Source organism: Passer domesticus, chromosome 3 (genome assembly GCF_036417665.1).
Source record: "Passer domesticus isolate bPasDom1 chromosome 3, bPasDom1.hap1, whole genome shotgun sequence".
Taxonomy (NCBI): domain Eukaryota; kingdom Metazoa; phylum Chordata; class Aves; order Passeriformes; family Passeridae; genus Passer; species Passer domesticus.
The window spans coordinates 122,477,886-122,499,320 of NC_087476.1; the positions used below are offsets into that span (position 1 = coordinate 122,477,886).

The window sequence follows — 21,435 nt, forward strand, 5'->3', positions numbered from 1 at the left end:
CAGGATGCCCATGAAAGTGATGTGGGAAGTGACTTCAGTACATGTCAGTGGAAAAAACTTTTTCTAAAGGTAGAGCAAAGCTGACGAAGCAGAAGAAGAATTCCTGAGATAACCCTTGTGAGATAGACTGCAATTTTGGTAAACAAGCCTCTTAGACCTGGCTGGTGCTGCACAATGAGCAGAAGTTCTGTCACAGTGCAGGAGGAGCAGTGGCAGTTCTGCAGGGACATGCATTTCACCAGGAGCAGGCCCACACTGAAAGGAGCCACAGCTTGCTAATGGAGCAGTATTTAAATGCTGTTAAATAAGCAGATTGTTGTTTCTCACTGATAGGATGATGGTTTTGTCAGAGCAGTGGGTGCTGCAAGGAAGGAGTCGTGGGAGACAGAGACAGAGGGCAGAACTGGCTCCATGCTTTCATGATGCCTAAATGGAAAACTGCAGAAAAGGTTTTAGGCTCAGTGTATGTAACTGCTGCTGATGCCAGCTGAGGCCAGTTGTTACAAAGCAAAATGGTTTATCAAACTGAATAAAGTTTATTTTTCCCTTTTTAAAAGTCATCCAGTGCTGATGTACAGTGGAAAAAACCCAAAAGGTGATTGCCCCCCAGGATGCTGGTGGCTGCAGAGTTAACAAGCTGCCCCAGCAAGAACCACATTCATAATTCATCCTGGCCGTTGTTTGAAAGGGTCTGAGATGACCAGACTCCTCTGAATTTCAGCACTGTCTAACCTTTGGTTTTATTAGGCTGCCAGTATCTGCCAGGATGATGAGAATGGGTGGTGTTCAGCACAGTGCTTCCTCCACCCAGGGATTTGGTGATTCCCAGCTCTCCTGAGCACTCTCCAGTCAGTAGTAGTGGGTTGAAGCCCTCTACTCTTCAGCTGGGGTTCAGCCTCCTCTGCCCACTTGTTGTTTCTCCCGAGGAGCACTTTTATATCTCCTCCACACTGCCCCACCCAGCAGGGACAGCTCCTTGAAAACATCCTCCAAGCTGCCCTCTGACTTTCCTGGGCCCTTCTGCCTGTGAGTGCTTGGCAGTACCTGTGTTTTAACTCGTGGTAGGGAGCAGCATCCTCTCATTTCTTGCTATTCTTCTGCTGCCTCTGTCCACGGGCAGGCTTTTGTTTGGCTTCCTTGGAGAAGGACTCTATTCTCACTGTGTTTGTGTGCCAGGGAGCACTGAAGAGGTCCTGTGCTGACCTGGGCTTGCAGTCCCATCTACATGCAGACAGTAATGATGGTGTTACAGCTAATTGTCCCTTAGACAGCCTCAGGGTGCCTTTGTGGCACCAGGGAGAGAGGGCTGGCTGTGAGCACAGGGCTGTGCTGCGGGGGAAAGGCAGTGCAGATGTACCACACCTCCTGAACCTCTCTGTTTCATTCCACTCCTGTGTGTTACTTGTCCTGCTTTTGCTGCCTGATGCAGAACTTGAGATTTGATCTCCTTGGGAGTATGTTGTTAAATGTTTTTAAATGAACCAACTTTGTACTTTCCTCTCTGGGCACTTCCAGCAGGAACAGGCTATCATGTGCCTCTGGTCTCAGAGGGGCAGCTGGCCAGAACCTGCCCACCTGCCCCTTCTGGTGTTCTTTTGCCAGTCTGGTTAAATCAGTGGAGAGCTCCCCATGCAGAGACTGTCAGGGCAGATCCTGTGAGAGCTTGCCTGGCTCTCTGCATTGTGCTGGGGCTCCCTGAGCCATCCCCTGAGCCTGTTGAGCAATCATGTTATTTTCCTCAATGAAACGTTCAGGAAGAAGTGTGTTGATGAATAAAAGCCTGACATTTCAACATCTGCATCTGGAAGGAAGTGCAGGCTGGGTAGTCATCCTCGGGTTGTGCAAGGCACACTCCCGTGTGCTCCCTGTGCTCAGAGGGGACCCTCTGGGCCAGACCTGGGGGAGCAGAGAGGAGTTCTTCATCGACTCAGGGCTCTTGGGACTGGGCCCCACACTGGCAGGAGGAGCTGAGACTGAATTACCATTCTCTGGAGAACTTGGGAATGCTGCACAGTAAGATTTTTGTGCTGCCACTGCTGAAGACAGCTGGGAGGTTTGTGGAATAAAGTCTTCAGGGAGAGCTGCCACTCTTACAGGTGTGGATAGGTGCCTGCAGGATAAGTAAATCTTCCTTTGCAGAGCCTTAAGATGCACAGGATACACTTTATGACAGCCAGGCCCACAGAAAGGGTTTCTAAAGGCAAAGATAAACTTGATATTCCGTAATTATTTCATTTCTGATGCAACCAATCAAAACATTTTGAAGGCGAGGGGAGGCCTTTGCTAATTAACATGAATTAATTCTCGCCTTGCCGTGGAAGTTTGGTGAGTGCCCTGCAATGAGGAGCCAGGCAGGAGATTGCTTTGTTTGGTTTGCTCCTAGCTCTCAGGGACAGGAGGAGCCTTGGGCAGCTGCTGCCATTGCTGGGTTTGCAGTGCCCTCAGCTGGCACGGCTCAGCTCTGCTCCAGAGCCCTGCCAAGGGCATCGCTGGCACTTTGGCTCCTGTGCCAGGCCGTGCCAGCTCTGCTGAGCACAGAGCAGGGTGTGGCACGGCCAGCACACCTGGGGTCTGCCAGGCAGCCCTTGGTGGCATGGCACAGCAGAAGCACGTGGATTTTCATGGTGATTTCTGCTTCCCAGAGGGGCTGAGGCACTCCCAGAGGTCCTGCACGGACCCTGAGCAGCAGGAGGCTGAACTCACACCTCAAAGCCTGGGCTGTGTCCCAGCTGGGGATATCTCAGAGCAGTCTGTGAACTGTGCCCACACACTGAGCACACTGCGCTCCCCTCTCAGAGCTGACTGCCAAGGAATGAGCACCAAGCAGCTGCAAAGGAAGAGCTCCTGTTTGGTTGGGCAATAACACCTGGAATCCTGCTGAGCATGGATGGGTCCCTCGGGAGCAGTGCTGGGTTTGATTGGGACAAAAAGCACATGCACAGCACAGGCTGCCCCCAGCACTGCTGCTTGCACACCCCTCTTGGAAGTGTCACTGCTGATTGTCACTGCTGCCCCAGCCATTCACTGTCTTCTGCTTGAAACTTTCCAGGGGAGGCAGAGATGGAGAGCGACGATGATGATGACTACGATGACGACTGCAAGAAGTCGTCGATGGACGAAGTAAGGGCTGCGAGAGGTGGTTTGGGGATGGTTTGGTGCCTGTGAGCAGGACTGGAGCTGCCATCCAGTGGAGAAAGGGAGGCAGGGCAGCGGCCAGCTCAGCACCAGCCTCCCCAGCTCCCTTGTTGGGCGGTTTGGAAGTGGCTTTGCTTTGTTTGCACCTCTGTTTTCTCAAGATTAAGAACAAATAGCACCACAGCAGATCTGTTTGAGGCAGCTGCCTGTGATGTTTAGCATTGTTGGATGAAAAATCTGACCCCAAAAACGGAGAGCTTTCTGATTTATCCAGGAGCACTGATGCGTGTGCTCAGCACTGGGCAGGGGTGGAGGCAGTGCAGTCCCTTCCCTGGGAGCCACGAGAAAAGAATGAACAGAGCATCAGTTCAGTGTAAACACTGACATCTTCCAGCCTGTTTTGTTCTTTCCTATGTGGCATTCTGAACAGAGCATCAGTTCAGTGTAAACACTGACATCTTCCAGCCTGTTTTGTTCTTTCCTACGTGGCATTCCCTACCTGAAGCATTGCCTTCTCTAGCCAGGGGCAGTGAAAGACACCACAACTGATAGAAAACTTTGGCATTTGTGGCCTCTGGTGGACAGACCCAACTGCAGCATTTTCCTTCTCTTGCCTAGGGTACTGCTGGAAGTGAGGCTATGGCCACAGAAGAGATGTCTAACCTGGTAAACTACATTCAGCCTGTGAAGTTTGAGTCATTTGAAGTATCAAAAAGTAAGTAAGAGACATCTTAAAATTACCTGGCAAGTGTTTGGCAGAGTTCTGCAGAAATGCTGCTTGGCTTCCTCTCAATTAGGTACAGGAACACAAACAGAAAATGTTCCCTTGGTATCCAGCCAAATAAATCCATTTGTGTTTTCAAACCTCTTTTAGTCTAAATATCCAACTTCATCAACAGTAAACATGCTGACATTTCAAAAACAGTTTTGAAAGTTGTGTGTTCACATTGTCTTTGTTGTCCATGACTGAAGCAGTTTGAGAAAGGTGATCGTAAATATTCCTACTGCTTTTACTTTAGTACTTCTATAGAAGATTCAGGGCAAGCAGAGTCTGCCCTTCCCCACGTGCAGATTCACTTTCTGCCTCTGTGTGTTACAAAGAAAGGGCCATAATTTCACCCCCTGCTGGCCTTTACAGAAGATGCCTGCTAGGAATGCACTCAGCGGCATCCTCAGGAAGCACTGCGGCATCTCTGCCTTCCTTGATGCACACCCTCCCACTGTTTGCCTGCCCTTTTTCACTTTGTTTTGACAGGTTTTAATGTGCTTTTGGAGCTTTTTAGTTAAAGAAGTGTACAGCATTTTAATTTATTCCGGATTTGTGCTGTCCTTGGCAGAGGACAGGTAATTGCTGCCTAAGTCCATGTCTCTGTACAAGATGTGGCATTTGCTGTGATGAATAACAAACACGCAGGAAGTTCCCAAGTGCTCATTTGTATGTGGTGTTTATACAGATACCACACACGAGCAGCCCCAGCAGCGCGCAGGGAGCTGTGCTTGTTCCCTGCAGTAGAGTCCCTTTGGGTGTTTGTGATCTCCTCCAGCTCTAATGAGAGTTACAAGAGCACAGTGGGAAGGAGATGTGCCTTCTGGAAAGGAAGCCATGTGAATCCTAGCACTACAAGTTGATGCAGCTGTTACAGAATTGTCTCATGTAGGGTTTGTTTTTTTTTCTTTCTGTTCACATGCCTTTGCCTTTCTGAGTTTTGCTTTTTGTAAAGATGTGCTGCTGTCCAGATTTTTCTCCTAAGTCCTGATGTGACCTTTGATCAATAACAGAGTTTCAGTGAATTCATATTGCTAAGGAATTAAATTTTTGGTGTTTGTGTCAAAAGAATCATTATGTGATAAATATGGCCCTGGGTGGTAAATGTTGCTGGCTGGCTAAAGAGCAACTTGGGTGTTCTGGTCTTAGTCTTGGCCTGGACTGCTGGATCCTCACTGCTGGATCTTCATTAAAGGAGCTGAATGAAGAAGGGATTAAATGAGGATTGCTTTTCAGTTGGCTATCTATCCAGCTGTTTCCCAAAAATTTTACTTTTGTTCACTTGACCTCACTTTCTTAATTATAGAGATCCATACTTGTCTTTTATACAGTTTTATAGTTTCAGTGTTACAGCACTTTGCTAATACATTATGTTTTATGCAGAGTTTGTTTGGGTTTGTGATCCAGACCTCTGAGTTGACAGCAGTACCTCACTGCCTCTGTCATTCACACATTTTAAAAGAGCATTTTCTGGTCTTGCATCCAAGCTGGAAGCAGAAATATTGAATAGCAGTGGATCTGTACCAGGGCCCTGATTGCCCTCACTAGAAAGGTTCCCTCCTCTCTGGCAGCAGGTAGCTGTAAGTGTATTTTTCCACAACTTTCAGACAGTTTTCAATGAGTTATTTGTTCACTCTGCAGTAATTTGCTCCTGATAAGATAGCACAGTGTCATGTATCACAAGAAAGAAATGTCTCTCCTGCACAGTCTTTTCTTCAAAGGGCAGGTCCCTTAATCCTCTCCAGATACTACAAGGAAATAATTGTTCTTATTTTAATTATGAGTCTGATTAGGCTCTGGACAGTTGGTAACTAAATCCTTTAACAGCTACCAGCTCTGGTTTCCTACAAATGCTCTACTTAAAGACAAGGCTGGGAAATAAGAGTTTATTACTGCAAGAAATTCTAGCACCTACATTCTGAATAGGATAAGACCAGGGCACGTGTGTTGCTAGTGCTGTGCCATCAGTAGGGGGTAGCTGGAATAAGAATAATCTCAGTGTCTTTATGAGAAGCTGAGATGGAGGTGAGGCAGCTGGAGAAAGAAAGGATATTACGTGTTAGAAAGGAAGAGGGAGTGGTAGGAGAGCAGCCTTTAGGGAATAACAGGAATTGTTCACCATTAGGAGATAACAGCTGTGAATAATAGCAGTAGCATGATGGTTGCTGATAAGAAATAGGGACCACCACAAAGGTGAGTCCCAGCTCTCCTAGAGGCAGAGAATTACTTTTGGAAACCCATGTTCACCCTCTGACTCTTCAGCACAGGTTTGTAGTTCCCAGGCTGGCAGCACATCTACCTCTCACAGTGGCCCTAGATATTTCTTTGGATCCACTGCTTCCTTTCTGGCTCCCTAGCAGGACAGTGCCCACCTGTTCTGTCCTCTCCTCTGAGCTTCTGTTCAGTTTTGTGCCTCCCCTGCAGCTTGGCAGTTTGGGAGCTGGCAGCCCTGCACAGTCACACTCATCTCTGAACCTGGATGAGCCCAGGCCTTCTCTGCCTTACTGCTTGCTTCCAGTGAAGTGGTGAGGCTGGAGAGGTCTTGCTCCAGCACAGGCACTGATGCCCTCATTTTGAAACAGATCAGAGCTGAGTGAATGGATTTGACCTCCAGAGCTGTGGCCCTCGTAGGCAGCCACAGGGCTGGTTGGGATGCAGTGGGAAGCTGCTGGTGCACAGAAACCCTTTCCTCTGCACTGAAGGGAAGGCGCTGAAGCTAGCAGGGTCTTGGCTTAGGCTGTGCTGCACGCTGGTGCCTGGCTGCATTGAGAGCCTGTGCCCACATCAGGCAAAGGTGAGTGACAAGAGCTGCACAAATTGGTGTTTGTTCCTACCAGCTCAGACATGGAGGAGCAGCTGTTCACCTCTGGCAGATCAGAAAGTTTCACCAAATGAAAGAGAACATAAAAGCCTGATATCAGCTGGGGATTAGGTCTGAGTCCCTGCTGGGGCACAGGAGGGCACCTTCAGGGATGGCTGGGTAGTGATGTTCGGTGGCTTTGACAGCTGTGACCTTGCCCTGATATACTGAGAGCCACTGCACTGCTCTGCTCTCTTCAGTCTGACATGGACATCAGTTCTTACAGCTCCAAGTGGCTCCCAGCCTCACATCAGCCTGCAAGACAAGCCAGAGGTGCAGCAGTGCCCCCAGGAAGCTGCTGCAGCCCCCTGTGTCGCAGGGGTGATCTCAGGTACAGCCCCACTGTAGCCTGCAGCTGGGGCAGCAGCAGTGCCCTCAATCTGGGCACTGCAGGTGGAGCCCTGAGTGTGTGCAGAGCAAGGTCACTGCTGTCAGCAAAGCCCTGTGGGAATTCCTTGGGATCAGGCTGGAAAGAGCTGGTGAGCTGCAGGTGGGACTGGGGACTGGCACTACACCACTCCAGTTTGTGCTCTAACCTGTTTTATCCCTGCTTTTATCTCCCCTCTAAACCTGCAGAACGCAACAAAAGCTTTGAGATGTCTTCCTTCGTGGAAACCAAAGGGCTTGAGCAGCTTACAAAGTCTCCTGTGGAATTTGTGGAGTATCCTTGACTTTGAGAAAGTGGCTTCCTAAGTCCTTCTACATCTGAGATCTGCTACAGAGCTTTATTGGAATTCAGAGACAGGAGCTGGGGAAATAGGGAACCCAAATGAAATTTGTAGATTAGATTTTATTCTTTCTAAAGATTGTAGTCTTTCTAAATGAATTAATTGGCCTGAGTTCTGATGAGCTAATTTAAAAACTGGCAAGAGTCCTCGTGCTGTGGGCTAGGACTAGAGGGAATAGGCATAAATGACATATTGAAGACCTAATTCTGATTGTTAAATTTATCATCCTATATGGAGTGGTAAGAATTATGGTGAGCCAATTGTCAAAATGTGGCTGACTTTTTTGCAAAGTCACAAGAGAACACTTGCTTTGCCATCATACCTCTATTGATTTATTGCCACACAATTTCTCTTTTTTTTTTTTTTATTTTTATAACTTCTAAAGAAAAGCTAAGGAACATTCTGGTTAGACCTTTTGATGTTTCTCAGTATCTCTCCTCATGGCTGCAGTTAAGAATGAAGTAAAATAGATAAACAGATAAAACAGTGCCTCAAAGGAGATTAATGAAAAGCTCCTTCCAAGGATTGCCTGCAGCACATTCTCATCTCAGAGATTTGTAGACTCAGCCATAAGATGTGTACACTTGTCATTTCTGTCCATCTAGAGGCCAATTCTAATGGCATTGCAGAAAACCACTTTTTAACTGAACACCTCTCCCTGCTCCAGAGGAATATTCACTGTTTGCAACCAGCTGTAAATGTAATCCTAGAGAAATCCCAAAGTAGGAATGTGAAAATAAATGGAATTTTATGAATGTGATCTTCCTAATGCACCTGCCTGTGCTCTTTCCCTGCTTGTTCTGAGTGTGCAGGAACAAGCAGCACCTTTAATTGCCCCATATTTATCAGATCTCCTACAGAACTGCACATCTGGAAGCGTGATGCTTGCAGAAATCCAGTGAGGACCCCGTGGCCATTCTGGAAAGAATTACCTGTGTTTAACCCTGCAGCTGCCCTGCACTTGCCAGGGGATTCTTGTCACGTGTTCTGCACCTTAACTGCTCCCTGCAGGTACAACAAGATGCAGCTGAGCAGGATTTACCCCAAGGGAACACGAGTGGACTCCTCCAACTACATGCCCCAAGTCTTCTGGAATGCTGGCTGCCAGATGGTCGCCCTCAACTTCCAAACTGTGGGTAAGTGCTGCTGGGTCTGCCTTTGGGGAGCTGCACGTGGCCACTTCTCCCTGCTGACTGCTGGGAAGGGCTGTACTTGTCAGAAATTATCTAGGGGTTAAAGTGTACCAGAGAGCTGCTAATTAAAGTGTTAAACCCAGGCTCGTACTGTTTCTCTTACAGTCAGTATGAAACTACAGTCATTTTTAAAAATTTTATTATTGCTTTTTGAAATTGTTATCTCTCCAGAAGATAACTCTTTCCAATATTTTTCACACCCAGATTTGTCTATGCAAATAAACATGGGAATGTACGAGTACAATGGCAAAAGTGGCTACAGGTTAAAGCCAGAATTCATGAGAAGGCCAGACAAGCACTTTGATCCATTTACTGAGGGCATAGTGGATGGAATAGTGGCCAACACTCTGTCTGTCAAGGTATGTGTGTAGCTGGTGGAGGTGCTCCCATGGCAATGCCAGAGCATATATTTATATTTCTGTGCTGAAGGGACCTTGAAAATTGCTATACTAAGCCAAGAAAATAAAATTAATTGAATTTCATGGAGTGACATTTAATTTTTAAATTCTGCCTCGCATTTTGCATTGTAGGAGAAATCAATATATTTTTATTGTATGTATTCTTTGCCATAGAAGTAATTACAAAATCACAGAACTGGGAGGTGTATGGATTTAGGAGCAGTTTGGCTGTGTTTTTAGAAACAAAGGTCTGGATTTAAAACAGGCTGTTGTGAAGTGGGAGGTTGGACTGGAATAGCTAGAACACTCCATGCTTGGTATAAATAAATTTCCCTGGTTTTCTGAAAGTTCTCCAGCAGAACTGTGGAACCATAAATGTCAGCTGCAATTCATTGCCAACTTGGTTTTCCTTGCTCCTTTTTAAGGACCTCTAATGAAGTTCAGGGACTGCCAGGAATCTGCAGATGGAGAGTGACCTGCATAAGTGTTCAAGGGCATAGATTGCATTGGCTGTGACAGGGGGACAAATTCACTTGGTGAATTCACTTTACATCTCAGCTATAAAACCATAAACTTTCTGGAGTCCTGCTGCTCCTTTAATGGGCTCATCCCTTAGAACAGCCTCTGTGTTGGAGTCCATCTCTATAAAAAATATCCTCCTGTTTTCACTGAGGGAAAAGTGAAGTGTATCCTCTGCAGGCAGGAGAGCAGCAGGGCTGCTGGGAGGGATGTGGGTGAAGGAATATCTGCTATAAGCACAGCAGTAGCAGAGGATGTGGGGGTGACCTGCACTCCTGGAAGCTTTCAGGCCCCTCCTGTGGCTTTAGAGGCACTTTCTGGTGCAGTTAGAGCAAATGGAGGTGGAGCACTCAGCAGCTCTCAGGGGAGGCACAGCTCTGGCCCGGGGATGGGCATGCAGGAGCTCTGCTGGTCACTGTCACTGCTCACACAGGCACAGCTGGCACTGTGAGAAGTGCTTTAGGCAAGCCTCAGTTCGTTAAGGTGCACTGCTGCACACTCCTGTGCCTCTTCTGCAATCTAAAGATTGCAGATCTTTATTCCACTTTTTCAATCTGAGTGTTCTGCTGCCAGTTAAAAATAAGAACTGGGGAAGATCAGCTGTTTTACAATTTTATTTTCATATCAAAACTCCTCTGTGAAGAGCCTTTATTAGAAGACAAACTTTTAAGGTTGTTTTCTGCCTCACAGCTTAAAGCATATATATAATTTCTATGCCATTTAAACCTCTGTTTTTTCAAGCATTTTTTGAATCTGTTGTTGAGACTAGATAGAATTAAGAGTTCTCAGGAACTGGGCATACAGATTGAGGAGGAGACCCAAATGAGTATTCCTGCTGAGGGAAGGGCAGCAGCCTGGTCTCAACCACATTATTGCTCATAGGGGAATTCAGGAGCACAGGGTCACAGGAAACCAGGCCCCACAAGCTGTTTTTCTGTGTCTGCAGTTAAATATTAGAGTTTTTTCCTGTTTATTGTGGGCTTAGTGTTCTTTTGGTTCTATTTTAAATGCCCAGTACCTGATCATTAATGAGAGCTATGCATCTGCATTGCAGCCACTCATTTCCTAATCCACCACAGCCATCTCTGAGAATGCTTCTTTGGCTTTAGATCATTTCAGGACAGTTCCTCTCTGATAAAAAAGTCGGTACCTATGTGGAGGTGGACATGTTTGGGCTGCCTGTGGATACCAGGAGGAAAGCTCTGAAGACCAAGACCTCCCAAGGCAACGCAGTGAACCCAGTCTGGGAAGAGGAAGCCATAGTGTTCAAGAAGGTTGGTGAAACACTTGCTTCTCAAAAAGGAATTGTGCTTTTTTTAATCCCTGTCCAGTGGGGTCTTTCTGTGGCTTACTGAAATGTTGTTAGAAAGCAGGAAAGGAGATTTTGAGTAGGCATTTCACAGCTCAGCTGCTCCTGCTGAGCTTTGGCAGCTGCTGCTAAAAGCAGTGAGTCTGGAGTGCCCTGGGTGGTTTGGGTGGCACAGCTGGAAGCAGCAGCCGTGGCATGGAGGGGCAGCAGGCACAGATCCCTGCAGCAGGGCACTGCCCTGGCACTGTGCCCTGGCTGAGCAGCCCTCCTGGGAGCCTGGCAGCAGCAGGACAGTGGGAACAGCTCCATGGGGCTGGCTGAGCTGGCACAGCCAGAGCAGCCTGCTGGCCCTGCTAGATTGGGCTGCAGAGTCACTGCCTGGGTGATGAACACAAATCCATCCACCTGAGAGGAGACTTCACCTTCTGAGCTGCTCATGCAGCTGGGAATTGGGTCTGGGTATTGCTCAGACCCAATTCTCCAGAGTTCTAAGGTGGCAGAGGACACTGAGCACCGTGCAATGTGGGTGTTGTATTGCACTTTGCATTTCACCAAAATGCAGCCAGGATTTGAGCAGAGCCTCTGGGTTGTGCTCACTGAGCACCTGGGTTAAGCACATCCCCAGTCCAGGTGCCTGGAAAACAGTTTCTTTTGGATTTCTCTCAGCAAGTGTAGCTCAAGGGTGTTTAGACACTTGGTACTTGCAGCAGTGCTCTTTTCCCTGAATAATTTGGCCTTCTGAATGGCTTTCCTTTGGCAGCCTGCCAGAGCTTAAGTTTGGAAACATCACTAGCATTTTTCTTCTGTAATGAACTTCTAATTAGTGTACTTCATTTCTGTATTTAGCTAACGATCCTGCCTGACTGCCCCTGTGCTCAGAGAAGCACAGGCTACTATTTTTAGAAGTTGAAAATAAATCAGAGAAGCTTTTTTTAGTGTTTTCTTTTTGTTTTTTCCTTCCAACGACTAGATAAACTTTAGCACGTGTTCTATGGAAGGAGCTGCATCATTCAGATGAAGGTTAACAATGCAATAATATTGCCTTCCAGGTGGTTTTGCCCTCCCTGGCCTGTTTGAGGTTAGCAGTGTATGAAGAAGGAGGGAAATTCATTGGCCATCGGATACTGCCAGTCTCAGCAATCCGACCAGGTAAAAGCTTTCTCCCCATCCACACAGACATTGTGTGCTGAAAAGAGACAGCCAGGCAGATTCTCAACTGCTCCAAATCAGCAGCCACTCAGCAGCCTCACAGCAAATGAGGACTTGAGAAACAAAACTGCCATATTTCATCAGAAATTGAAATTTTTCACCATCCAGGAAAAGCAATGGATTAAAGCATTGGAGGCATAGTTGGCACTTCCTTCTCTCCAGTACACCAATTTCATGCTCACAGGTTTATGCTGAAAAGGGCAATTGCACACTTTGAAGAGGAGAGAGAGCAGCAACAGCCAAATTTTGATGTTATCTTTGTGCGAATGGGACGTGGCTGGGAATGAAAGTAAAACCTGCTCCTCTCAATGTGATTTCTGCACACATGAAAGACTGACCTGTATGCCAGCTTTTTTATCTGTGTAATACCTTTAAAGCAGTCCAAAATTACTTTCATCCTCACTGCTGAAAATTAAAACAAAAATCATTATTGGCCTCTTTTCAATCATATTATTTCTACTATAATTAGTGGCCACTTCAATGAAAATTACCTTGTGTGACAACTCTGGCCACATTTTCCAGGCCAGAGACTTGTTGGAGATCCTGTTTCAGAAAGATGCAGTGACCCTGGCAGTCTGAGCAGGGGAAGTGCTCAGATTCAGTGCCAGATCTCCCAGCCAGGGGAGGAAACTGAATTAGGGCAAGCATATGGGCCACGAGTGTGCTCCCAGCTTTACTCACTGGAAAAGGAAAAGTGTCTCTCTCTGCCCTGTGCCTTATCCAGCACAAAACTCACATGTCCCCACCTCTGACAGCTGGCCAGATTACTCCTGAGGAATAATCTCCACACCTTTTTCATGAGCAAACTTAGTTTGTCAGTCCAGTTTTTATGCCAGCTGCATTTTCTGCTGGCTGGCTGGAGCTGTCTCCTGGAGGATCTGCTGAGTGCCAGAGGAAGGTGGGTGGGTGACTGGAGAGGAGAAGGGGATGGGGAGGATTCCCCTCTTCTGGCAAGTGGAATCTTCCCAGAGCTGCTCCCCCCAGGCTGTTCTCTGTGCTTTTGGCTCCAGCAATGATCAGTTTACTGCTGGGCTGAGTTTGTGTCCCTGCTCAAGTCTGGCTGGAGCAGGCTGAGGGAACTGAGAACCCTTTGCAATATTTCATGTCTCTCTTTTCTGAGATGCTACTGAAAGTTATACCATGCTGTCACATAAATCCATAGGCTTGTCACTATTCCCAAAGCAAGGATTTAGCCTTTGCTTGGAGAGAGAGTTGCTTACATCAGCCAGGTGAGGATTGCCCCAGGTAAATGCATCCTGCTCCTGCCTTGGATCCTGGCACCTGTCACACGTGTGGCTCCCAAGCTGGACGTGGCACTCAGTGCCACAAGGTGATCAGTCAGAGGCTGGACAGCCAGCTTTCAGATCAGCCTGGAATTTCTCTTCTTACAAACACACTGTGGCCATCATGCCACACTGTATATATTTTTAGATTAGATGCTGTGTGTGGATGGGCTGTTACATCTCAGTTTATTTGGCTGTTCAGGTTGCTCAGTACTAGCAGGGTCACTTGTGAAAATTAAGTAAGATGTATTAAACTAAAAAAATGCAGACATAGGTACTAAACCAGAATGCATGAAAAATGTAAATAAATTACCATTTTTATCATCAATCACATATGTAAGAATAAACAGAAAATACCATTTTGAGCTGCAGTGCCACATGGCTTTCCAGCAGTCTGTGCAGTTCTCCCTGAAGCCCTTCAGGTAAACCTTCCCCTCCCAAAGTCCCTGGAGCTGCCTGCTCAGTTGGCACCACACTCAAAATAACAAATATAGCAGAGGTGCATTGGAAATGCCTGTGGAAGGGTTTCTGCTGTGAACTGGTTGTTCCTTACTTTGCAGGCTATCACTACATCTGCTTGAGGAATGAGAGGAACCAGCCTCTGACACTGCCAGCTCTCTTTGTGTACATCGAGGTCAAAGACTATGTCCCTGACACTTATGCAGGTAACTCTGAATTATGCAGGGAGTTTTCTTGCTGGGGAATTCAAGGCTACTTGAAACACAAAATGCATGGGGTGTGGAGGGCTTGCCAGGCTGGGATAACAGTGCTGTGAGCAGAGATCTGCAGCTGGTGGATCAGTGTCTCCTCACTAGGAGATGGCCTGATTTACAGCACCTTACCTGAGGCTTAGGGTTAGGGCCAACTCTTGTTCTCAGCAGCCTGCAAAGGAGGAATAGCCCAGGCACTGGAACCAAGTGAAACTTTGCATGCAGGACACACGAGGATGTGATTGTTCCCTGGGCAAAGTGCCATGCTCCAGGGAGAGAACTGGGTTTTGGCATTGCCTCTGAACAGGCGGGTTTAAATGCCAGGCAGTGAAAGACCATCTTCAGGGGAAAACACTGTTCTGCCTTGTCCCTAAACCCTGGCTTTGAAACTGAAGTGTTTGCCTTGTTCCCAGATGTGATTGAGGCCTTATCCAACCCAATCAGATACGTGAACTTGATGGAGCAGAGAGCCAAGCAGCTGGCTGCCCTGACTCTGGAGGATGAGGAAGAGGTCAAGAAAGAGGTAAGGGAGCTTTCTCAGTCTCTGGAGATCATGCTGTAGTATTTAAAAGCACCTACTTTGCTTAGGAAGGCAGACACTGGAAATCCCAGGGAATTGTATGTGCTGATTATGGGAACACCTGGAAACATGTCACCTGAGGAAGGCTGGGGCACAGGACACCCAGCACTGCCCTGGGAGTGTGCTTGCACCAAAAGCACTGAGCAGGTGCTGCCCAGAGGTGAGAGACAGAAGAGCTGTGTCATTTGTGTGTTGTGCAGCTGGAATCTTTGTGACACAATGCCTGTTGTTTCCCAGTGTGCTGCTGGCTCCCCTTGCAAAAAAAGACAGCTCTGTGTCAGGAGTTCTTCCTGAAAATGTTACAAATTGCAGAGAGTTTCAGACTGTCTCTGGAGAGGTCACTCTGCTGAGAAACATTTGTGTATCTCAGATTACAATGTCTCTATAGATTCTCTGTGAGCAAACATGTCCTGAAGAGAGCAGGGTAATCCTACAATAACTGGAAGGGGCCTCTGGAGTTCAGCCCTTCATAGCTGTTGGAAATGAAGAGGGAGGAGGCCATGGAGTAAATAAATTGGCCTATTGGAGCTCAGCTGAAAGCTGTGGGAGCCCCAGTTTTAGTTGTTAATATCTGGATATCTGTGGTTACCTGCAGACTAACCTGTGAACCTTTTTATTCTGTAAAGGTAAAAAGGTTCTGTAAGTTTCTGTATAATTGAAGGTGTTATGCACCCAAATGAGTATAACAGAGTTCAGATCTGGTTCCTGATGGACCCTGCATGTTCAAACATTCTGTTCCAGACACTGGGGCCTCTAGCAGTGTTGGGAACATCAGCTTTGTCTGTCAGAGCTGGCTGTGCCAGGGCTTGTGCACACCAAGTGATCAAAAGGCTCTCAGCAAGTCTCCTGCAAAGACAGAAATGCTTTTCAATCCTAAACTGCCCTCTGCTCTGGGGCCTGCCTTCTGCAATTCTCAGAAGTGCAAAACCTGGCTGAACTAGATTTTGTAGCCAAGAATACATTCCCAAAGCAGACCAGAGGAGTGAAAGTCATTACAATTCAGTAGCCAGCACTTCACTCTGTGTGCAGTGTCACCAGCTCTGCTGAATGAGGACACTGAAATGCTCAATAGCATCTTAGACATTTATCTAGGACACGCTACACATGAGATTCTATATTAATAGCAAAGCCTTTTTTTAACAGAATCCTTTAAATACCTTAGAGGTCATTTTTACTTTTGAAAAACTACAGATTTTCCTGGTATACAGGCTTATTGTTAGTTAGAAAAATTCTTGTCATAGAGTGTCTTCTGCAGCAAGTGGAAGGAGAGATGACTGTCAAGGAGCTTGGAGGCTCATAGGATAAAGGAGGTTGTTTTGGAGCAGCACAGAAATATTTTGTAAAAGAAAACTGTAATGATTGTGGTCTGTTTGCTAAAAATGTGTAATGGTTAGCTGCAGCACCAAGGGACAGGGACAAAACTGCCACTGTAAATGTCAATCTGACTTCACCATAGTTATCTTCTACTTTAAAGGCACTTTTTGGGGGAGGAATTTCGGTCTGTATTTGGAAATCTTTAATTCTCTGACCATGTTTTGTGATGATAACATTTTTGTCATCTGTCAGTCTGTTTTCTTCACTTTTTTTTAGCTGACAGCAATCCATAATTGCAAGTACACTCACTGGCAACACAGCTGAACAAACCCAAGTGTGTTTGCCAGAATGAGCACCTGATTGCACCTGGATTCCCATTCCCAATGCCCAGTTTCAGCCTTAGACACTAGAACTGATTGTGTGCAAAGCTGAGCTGTCTCCCAGCACAGATTCTGCTCCCCACTCCTCCCTCCTTCCTCTCACACACATTTCTGATCTGAGTAGCTGTCAGAGGATTTAGCTTTGCTCTCCTTGCTGTAGAAGTTTAAACCCAGCCTCAGTGGGAAGTTCCACAGGCTCCTCACAGAACAAGAGTGAATTGTTTTAAACCAAGAAATCAGCTTTTCTTCAGGCTCCACATTGCCTTGTCTGTTGATGGTCAGTGCAATCACACGAACAAAGAATGCTGAAGAACTGACTGAGGTCCCAGCCTCTTCTCTGCATTTATTTACAAAGTTCCCATTGTGACCATGACAGGAGTTCCTGCCTGTACTGCCCTGGGTCAGCTCTTGCCTTCCAGCCTGGCCTGAGCAGAGCTGGTTTTGGGGAGAGGAATGCCTGCAGTGTGGGTTTTGCACCTTTCAGTGATCTCATTGTGAATCTCTAAGAGCTTACAGGTATGAAGGTTGCCCTCTCTTCCCCTGCCAAGTGTCCTTTACATGCAGGAGGAACAACCCAAAGGAATTGCAGAGAATTCCTTGGTAAGAGCTAATCCCAGTCCGAAATAGCTCCTTTTCTCTGCAGAAATAAAAATAGACATAGATAGAGTCCTCTATGGGTATGGATCTCTCTACTTAGTAAGTGCACTGTGTTGCAATAGACATGGCAATGTGAAATAGAAACCAGTTTATGTGAATATTAAAACTGTAAATTAAAAGGCTGGATTACATCATGTTTTAAAAACAGCCTAAAAGGAAAAATCCTTTTTTTAAGGATTTATTTTAGCATTCTTTTAACATAGTGTGATGAATTATGGGAAGAAAAAGTGCTTTTTAATGAGATTAGATTGCTTGATGTAGTGAAAATTATTCCTTATTCACTTTATGCTCCTGCCTCACATTTCTGCTTCAGTTTCTGCAAACAGATGTTTTATGTCCCAAAGTGACAGGTTATATTAATAGTTCCTCAACAAGGTGTGATGCAGCATTTCAGAGCACACAAAAACCAGGTCTCAGAAGAGGGTAATACCCACTTCCCATGCAGAGGGGCACAGAGCTGCCAGGAGTTAGGAGTTCTGGCTTCATTTGCATTAAATGTTGATGATCTGTGTAGCAAAGATTGTTTGTATTAAACGAATGAACTGCAGCCTGAGGAGAGCTGTGAGGATAAGCACATCTGTGTGTGTTTATCACAGCTACAGCTTTTGCTGTCACATTGTTCCTCTGTTAGGAATGTTGGCTAAATGAGATTTTTCTGGATTTTACAGCAGCCATTCCTGCTTGGTGTAAATGAAGTTGTTGGCACTGCTTTTCAGTTGCATCATGCTTCTGCCTACAGTATCTGCCTCCTGTAACTCTGGTAGGAAGAGCTGAGACAGGAATGGTGCTGCAGTGCCCAGGGCAGTGCCAGGGCCAGGCTGAGGGAAGCCAGCAGCAGCAGCACAGAACAGCTGGACCAAAATCCATTTTGCCTCTATTGATGCAGCACAGGCTGATGTTTGGCAAACGTGGAGTAATCGTGGGGCAAAAATAAAAAACCGACTGTGGTATCCTGCCTCTTCATGTAATGTGATTACCATCAAAGAAGGAGAGGGAAGCAGCTGAAGGAACAAATCCAAAACTTCCCTGAGACACCATGGCAACCAGCCCCTGGCAGGGGCAGCAGGAAACGGAAACATTTCCAAAGCATTTCAAAATAAAAATTGCTCTGAATGACCTTCTGTTTGCTGAGTGCCGGGTGCCTGCTTAAATCCTGATGGTCACAGGGACAATTTCAGATGTTCAGGGTGCAGTGCAGTGCACACTGCAGGCCTGAGCCTTTAGGAGACTGGAGAGGAGGGAAAGATTGTGGAAATGCTTCAGTGTTTGGATGCCCCAGATGTGTTCATGCAGCAGAATGGAGGTACTGTTTACACCTGTGCTTACAGGAGTGTGAGATCTTGGGAGGCAGAAGGATGTGCCTGTTCTGTGAGAATGGTGAAGAATGGTGGTGCTGGGTGTATCTGTGAAATTCAAAAGTAATCTCATGTACACATTTTGGTCACAGCAGGGATTTGAGGAGCATTCTCCTGCCAGCACCTACATTATTTCTAGAAAGATTTTATGGCTCTCCACTGCAACACAGCCTTCACATCTGGTGCAGCTAATATATGTTGCACTAAAAAATGTCCCTGATGAGTTATATCTGCTTAAAATACTTTTTCAGAATAATGCATGCTCCATTTCTTCTTGAAATTTACCCTGCACAAATGAGCCACCTGGGTTACCACAGCCCTTAAGGATGTCTTCTTCCGTTGTTTTATTTTGGAATGATTTTTAGATACATTTGCAGAATTTTGCATTTAAAAACCAAGCTAAACTGGACCTGCAAATAAACGAAGTCTGTTAGCTGGGAAGAATAATGTGAATTGTGCTGTGATTTCAGATTGACCACGGGGATGCACCGTCTGAAGCTAACAGTGAACCCAGGCCAACACCAGCAGAAAATGGGGTAAATTTCACTGCCTCCCTCACGCCGAAACCAGCTACTCAGGTTGTCCACAGCCAGCCAGCACCAGGTAAAAAACAACAAGCAACAAAACAAAGGAAAAGAGACAAAAAGTCCCATCTTTTCTAAATTAGTCTGGGTGATAATTTTTCAAGTGCTCTGTGTTTAAAGAACAAAGATGGGAAGTTGTGGTGTTTGTTTTGTTTGTCTAAAATAGGTAGAAACTTTCCCACCACTTTTCTCTGCTTCAAACATACAAATATCTTCTACTTAACAGTTGTTTTAGTGGTGAAACTGAAATTCTTTACAAGCAAGAAAATGTGCTGGGGGTTTTTTTGTACTGTCAGCCTAATGCCACTCAAATGACTGGTGTGAGTGGTAACAGGGGTTCATCCTCCTTATCAGTCACACAGCACAGCTCAGGTGGGCTTTTGGAAGGTCACCTTTCTGCCTTGGGCCAGAGGGTTGATGTTTTCATGCTCCTCTCCTGCTCAAAAGATGTGTTTTCTCCAGTGATTAAAATCTGCCCGTGTCAGGGTGTGTCCTGTGTCACCTGCCATGTTCTAACACTCAGCCAAGCAGCACAGTCATGGCTGTTGTTTTAAATGAACTGAAATTAAACATCTCTTTTACTCTAGGTTCTGTGAAAGCACCTGCAAAGACAGAAGATCTTATCCAGAGTGTCCTCACAGGTAATACATACACAGGTCACGCTGCATGAGCTTTCTTGTCAAGAAAAACAACATTTTTATGAAATAGGCCACCTGGCTTAGGCATTTCTTCCAGTGATTAGGACTGAAGTAACTCCTAATTTTGAAGTAAACAAAGTTTGGGCACATCTCATGAAGGGGGTGGCAACAGGGAATTTTTCAGAAATTGTTGTAGCTTCATGACCACCAAGTTACCATCTAAGCCAGAAAAAAGAGCAGCAGTATTGTGAGAACAGAGGCTAAATTTGTTCTGAATGTAGTGAATAGTGGTGGAACCATTTTGTCACAGTGCTTTCAAGCCAGTTAGCTTATTTCAGATAAAACTACTCAGTTTATGGCACGTTTCCTTTCCCCACAGTAAACAAGCAGGCTTTGTTCCATTGCTGCCCCTCTGCCTGAAATCCTGCACTGCTGCAGAGCTGAAGTGCCTGTTGTTATTGTCATTGCAGAAGTGGAAGCACAGACCATTGAGGAGCTCAAACAGCAGAAGTCCTTTGTTAAACTGCAGAAGAAGCACTACAAGGAGATGAAGGACCTGGTGAAGAGGCACCACAAGAAAACCACCGACCTTATCAAAGAGCACACGGCCAAGTACAACGAGATCCAGAACGACTACCTGCGGCGGAGGGCAGTGCTGGAGAAAACTGCCAAGAGGGACAGCAAGAAGAGGTGGGTGAGGCACAGCCCCCTCAGCTGGGGGCTGCTGGAGACTCTACTCAGAGACCTTCACTTGGTTTTGGTAGAGAAATCATACAGAGGTGGCAGAGCACAGAAAAACCCAAAGCAGCAGGTTCCTGGTTAATGGGGGAGGTGAGAGCGATGGCTCCGTGGGGGAGCCCTGGGGAATCTCAGGCCACAGCAGAAGGCATCAGGTGTAGGATTAGGGGAAAGAAGCACCTGGAGCTCATAAACACCTGAGTGCTGTGAAATCGTGATTGATCTGGAACCCCTGGGAGTGTCCTAAGAGCTGCCTGGCTTTGCCTTTGCAGAACACCCCTCCTGTGCTTTCCCTTTCCAAGCCTTGCACCACCCTCTCTCTTTCTCTGTCCTGATACCATTTTTATATTATTTATTTATTAATTATTATCATCAATTTAAATGCAAAAAAACTGCAATGAACTCTTACAGACCTTTCCACAATTATTGCCTTGTTTTAATGGTAAGCAACTGTATAGATCAGTTCATGATTCCTGGCAAAGCATCTACACACACAGAGCCAGTCAGTGTCAGAGGTTCTTGCAACTGAATTTTTATTTCTCCCATTGGTGCATCCTTTTTGTCTGAACATCATTTATTTTTTAAAGTAACCAGATAAGCACTCTTAACTTTTACATTAAATTGATGTAGCTGCAGTTCTTAAATATGATGATATTGAACAAACTTTAAAAAAAAAAGTGCTTTTTGGTAGGAGATGATCAGAGAAAAAAGCTGCAAGCCTGCTCTGGCTGCCAACCTTGTTGATAGTACCTCTAAATGTAAGTGACTGGGACTCAGGCCATAACTTGTCCCTGGGCAGGAGCTTATTCATCTCTGCTTTCCTGATGACACAATGTCATTGGCCTTAGTAAGAGCTCCACACTCACGATATATCTGTGTTCTGCTGGCCTTCACTGTTGCCAGTTTTCAGGCTTGCAGGTTCTGTGCTTGAGTTTAACAAAGTCCCTTTAATGGCTGCCTGTCAGCTGCAAGCCCAGGGATATTTTGTCTGCAGTGTTTCCCACCACCAAAGTGTGTGACAGACAGTGGCAGGCAAAACAACAGCACATTTCTGGCTTTCCTCCTATTACATTTAAGCA

The 21,435-nt window shown here is 46.1% G+C and overlaps 1 protein-coding gene across 5 annotated transcripts in view; it reads left to right on the forward strand.

Annotated features, from left to right (window-relative positions):
• The window catches only part of PLCB1 (phospholipase C beta 1), a 332,913-nt gene that overhangs the window by 248,697 nt on the left and 62,781 nt on the right, over positions 1-21,435 (forward strand). For all 5 annotated transcript variants that reach the window (XR_010359722.1, XM_064415692.1, XM_064415693.1 and 2 more), the window contains exons 15-26: positions 3,050-3,120; positions 3,754-3,850; positions 7,338-7,422; positions 8,501-8,625; positions 8,887-9,041; positions 10,709-10,873; positions 11,958-12,057; positions 13,961-14,065; positions 14,524-14,633; positions 18,867-18,999; positions 19,568-19,621; positions 20,089-20,308. Coding sequence is in view for 4 of the 5 variants with exons in the window: in XM_064415692.1 (XP_064271762.1) it covers positions 3,050-3,120; positions 3,754-3,850; positions 7,338-7,422; positions 8,501-8,625; positions 8,887-9,041; positions 10,709-10,873; positions 11,958-12,057; positions 13,961-14,065; positions 14,524-14,633; positions 18,867-18,999; positions 19,568-19,621; positions 20,089-20,308 (1,420 nt within the window). In the remaining variant the exon portion in view is untranslated. The remainder of the gene's footprint in view (positions 1-3,049; positions 3,121-3,753; positions 3,851-7,337; positions 7,423-8,500; positions 8,626-8,886; positions 9,042-10,708; positions 10,874-11,957; positions 12,058-13,960; positions 14,066-14,523; positions 14,634-18,866; positions 19,000-19,567; positions 19,622-20,088; positions 20,309-21,435) is intronic.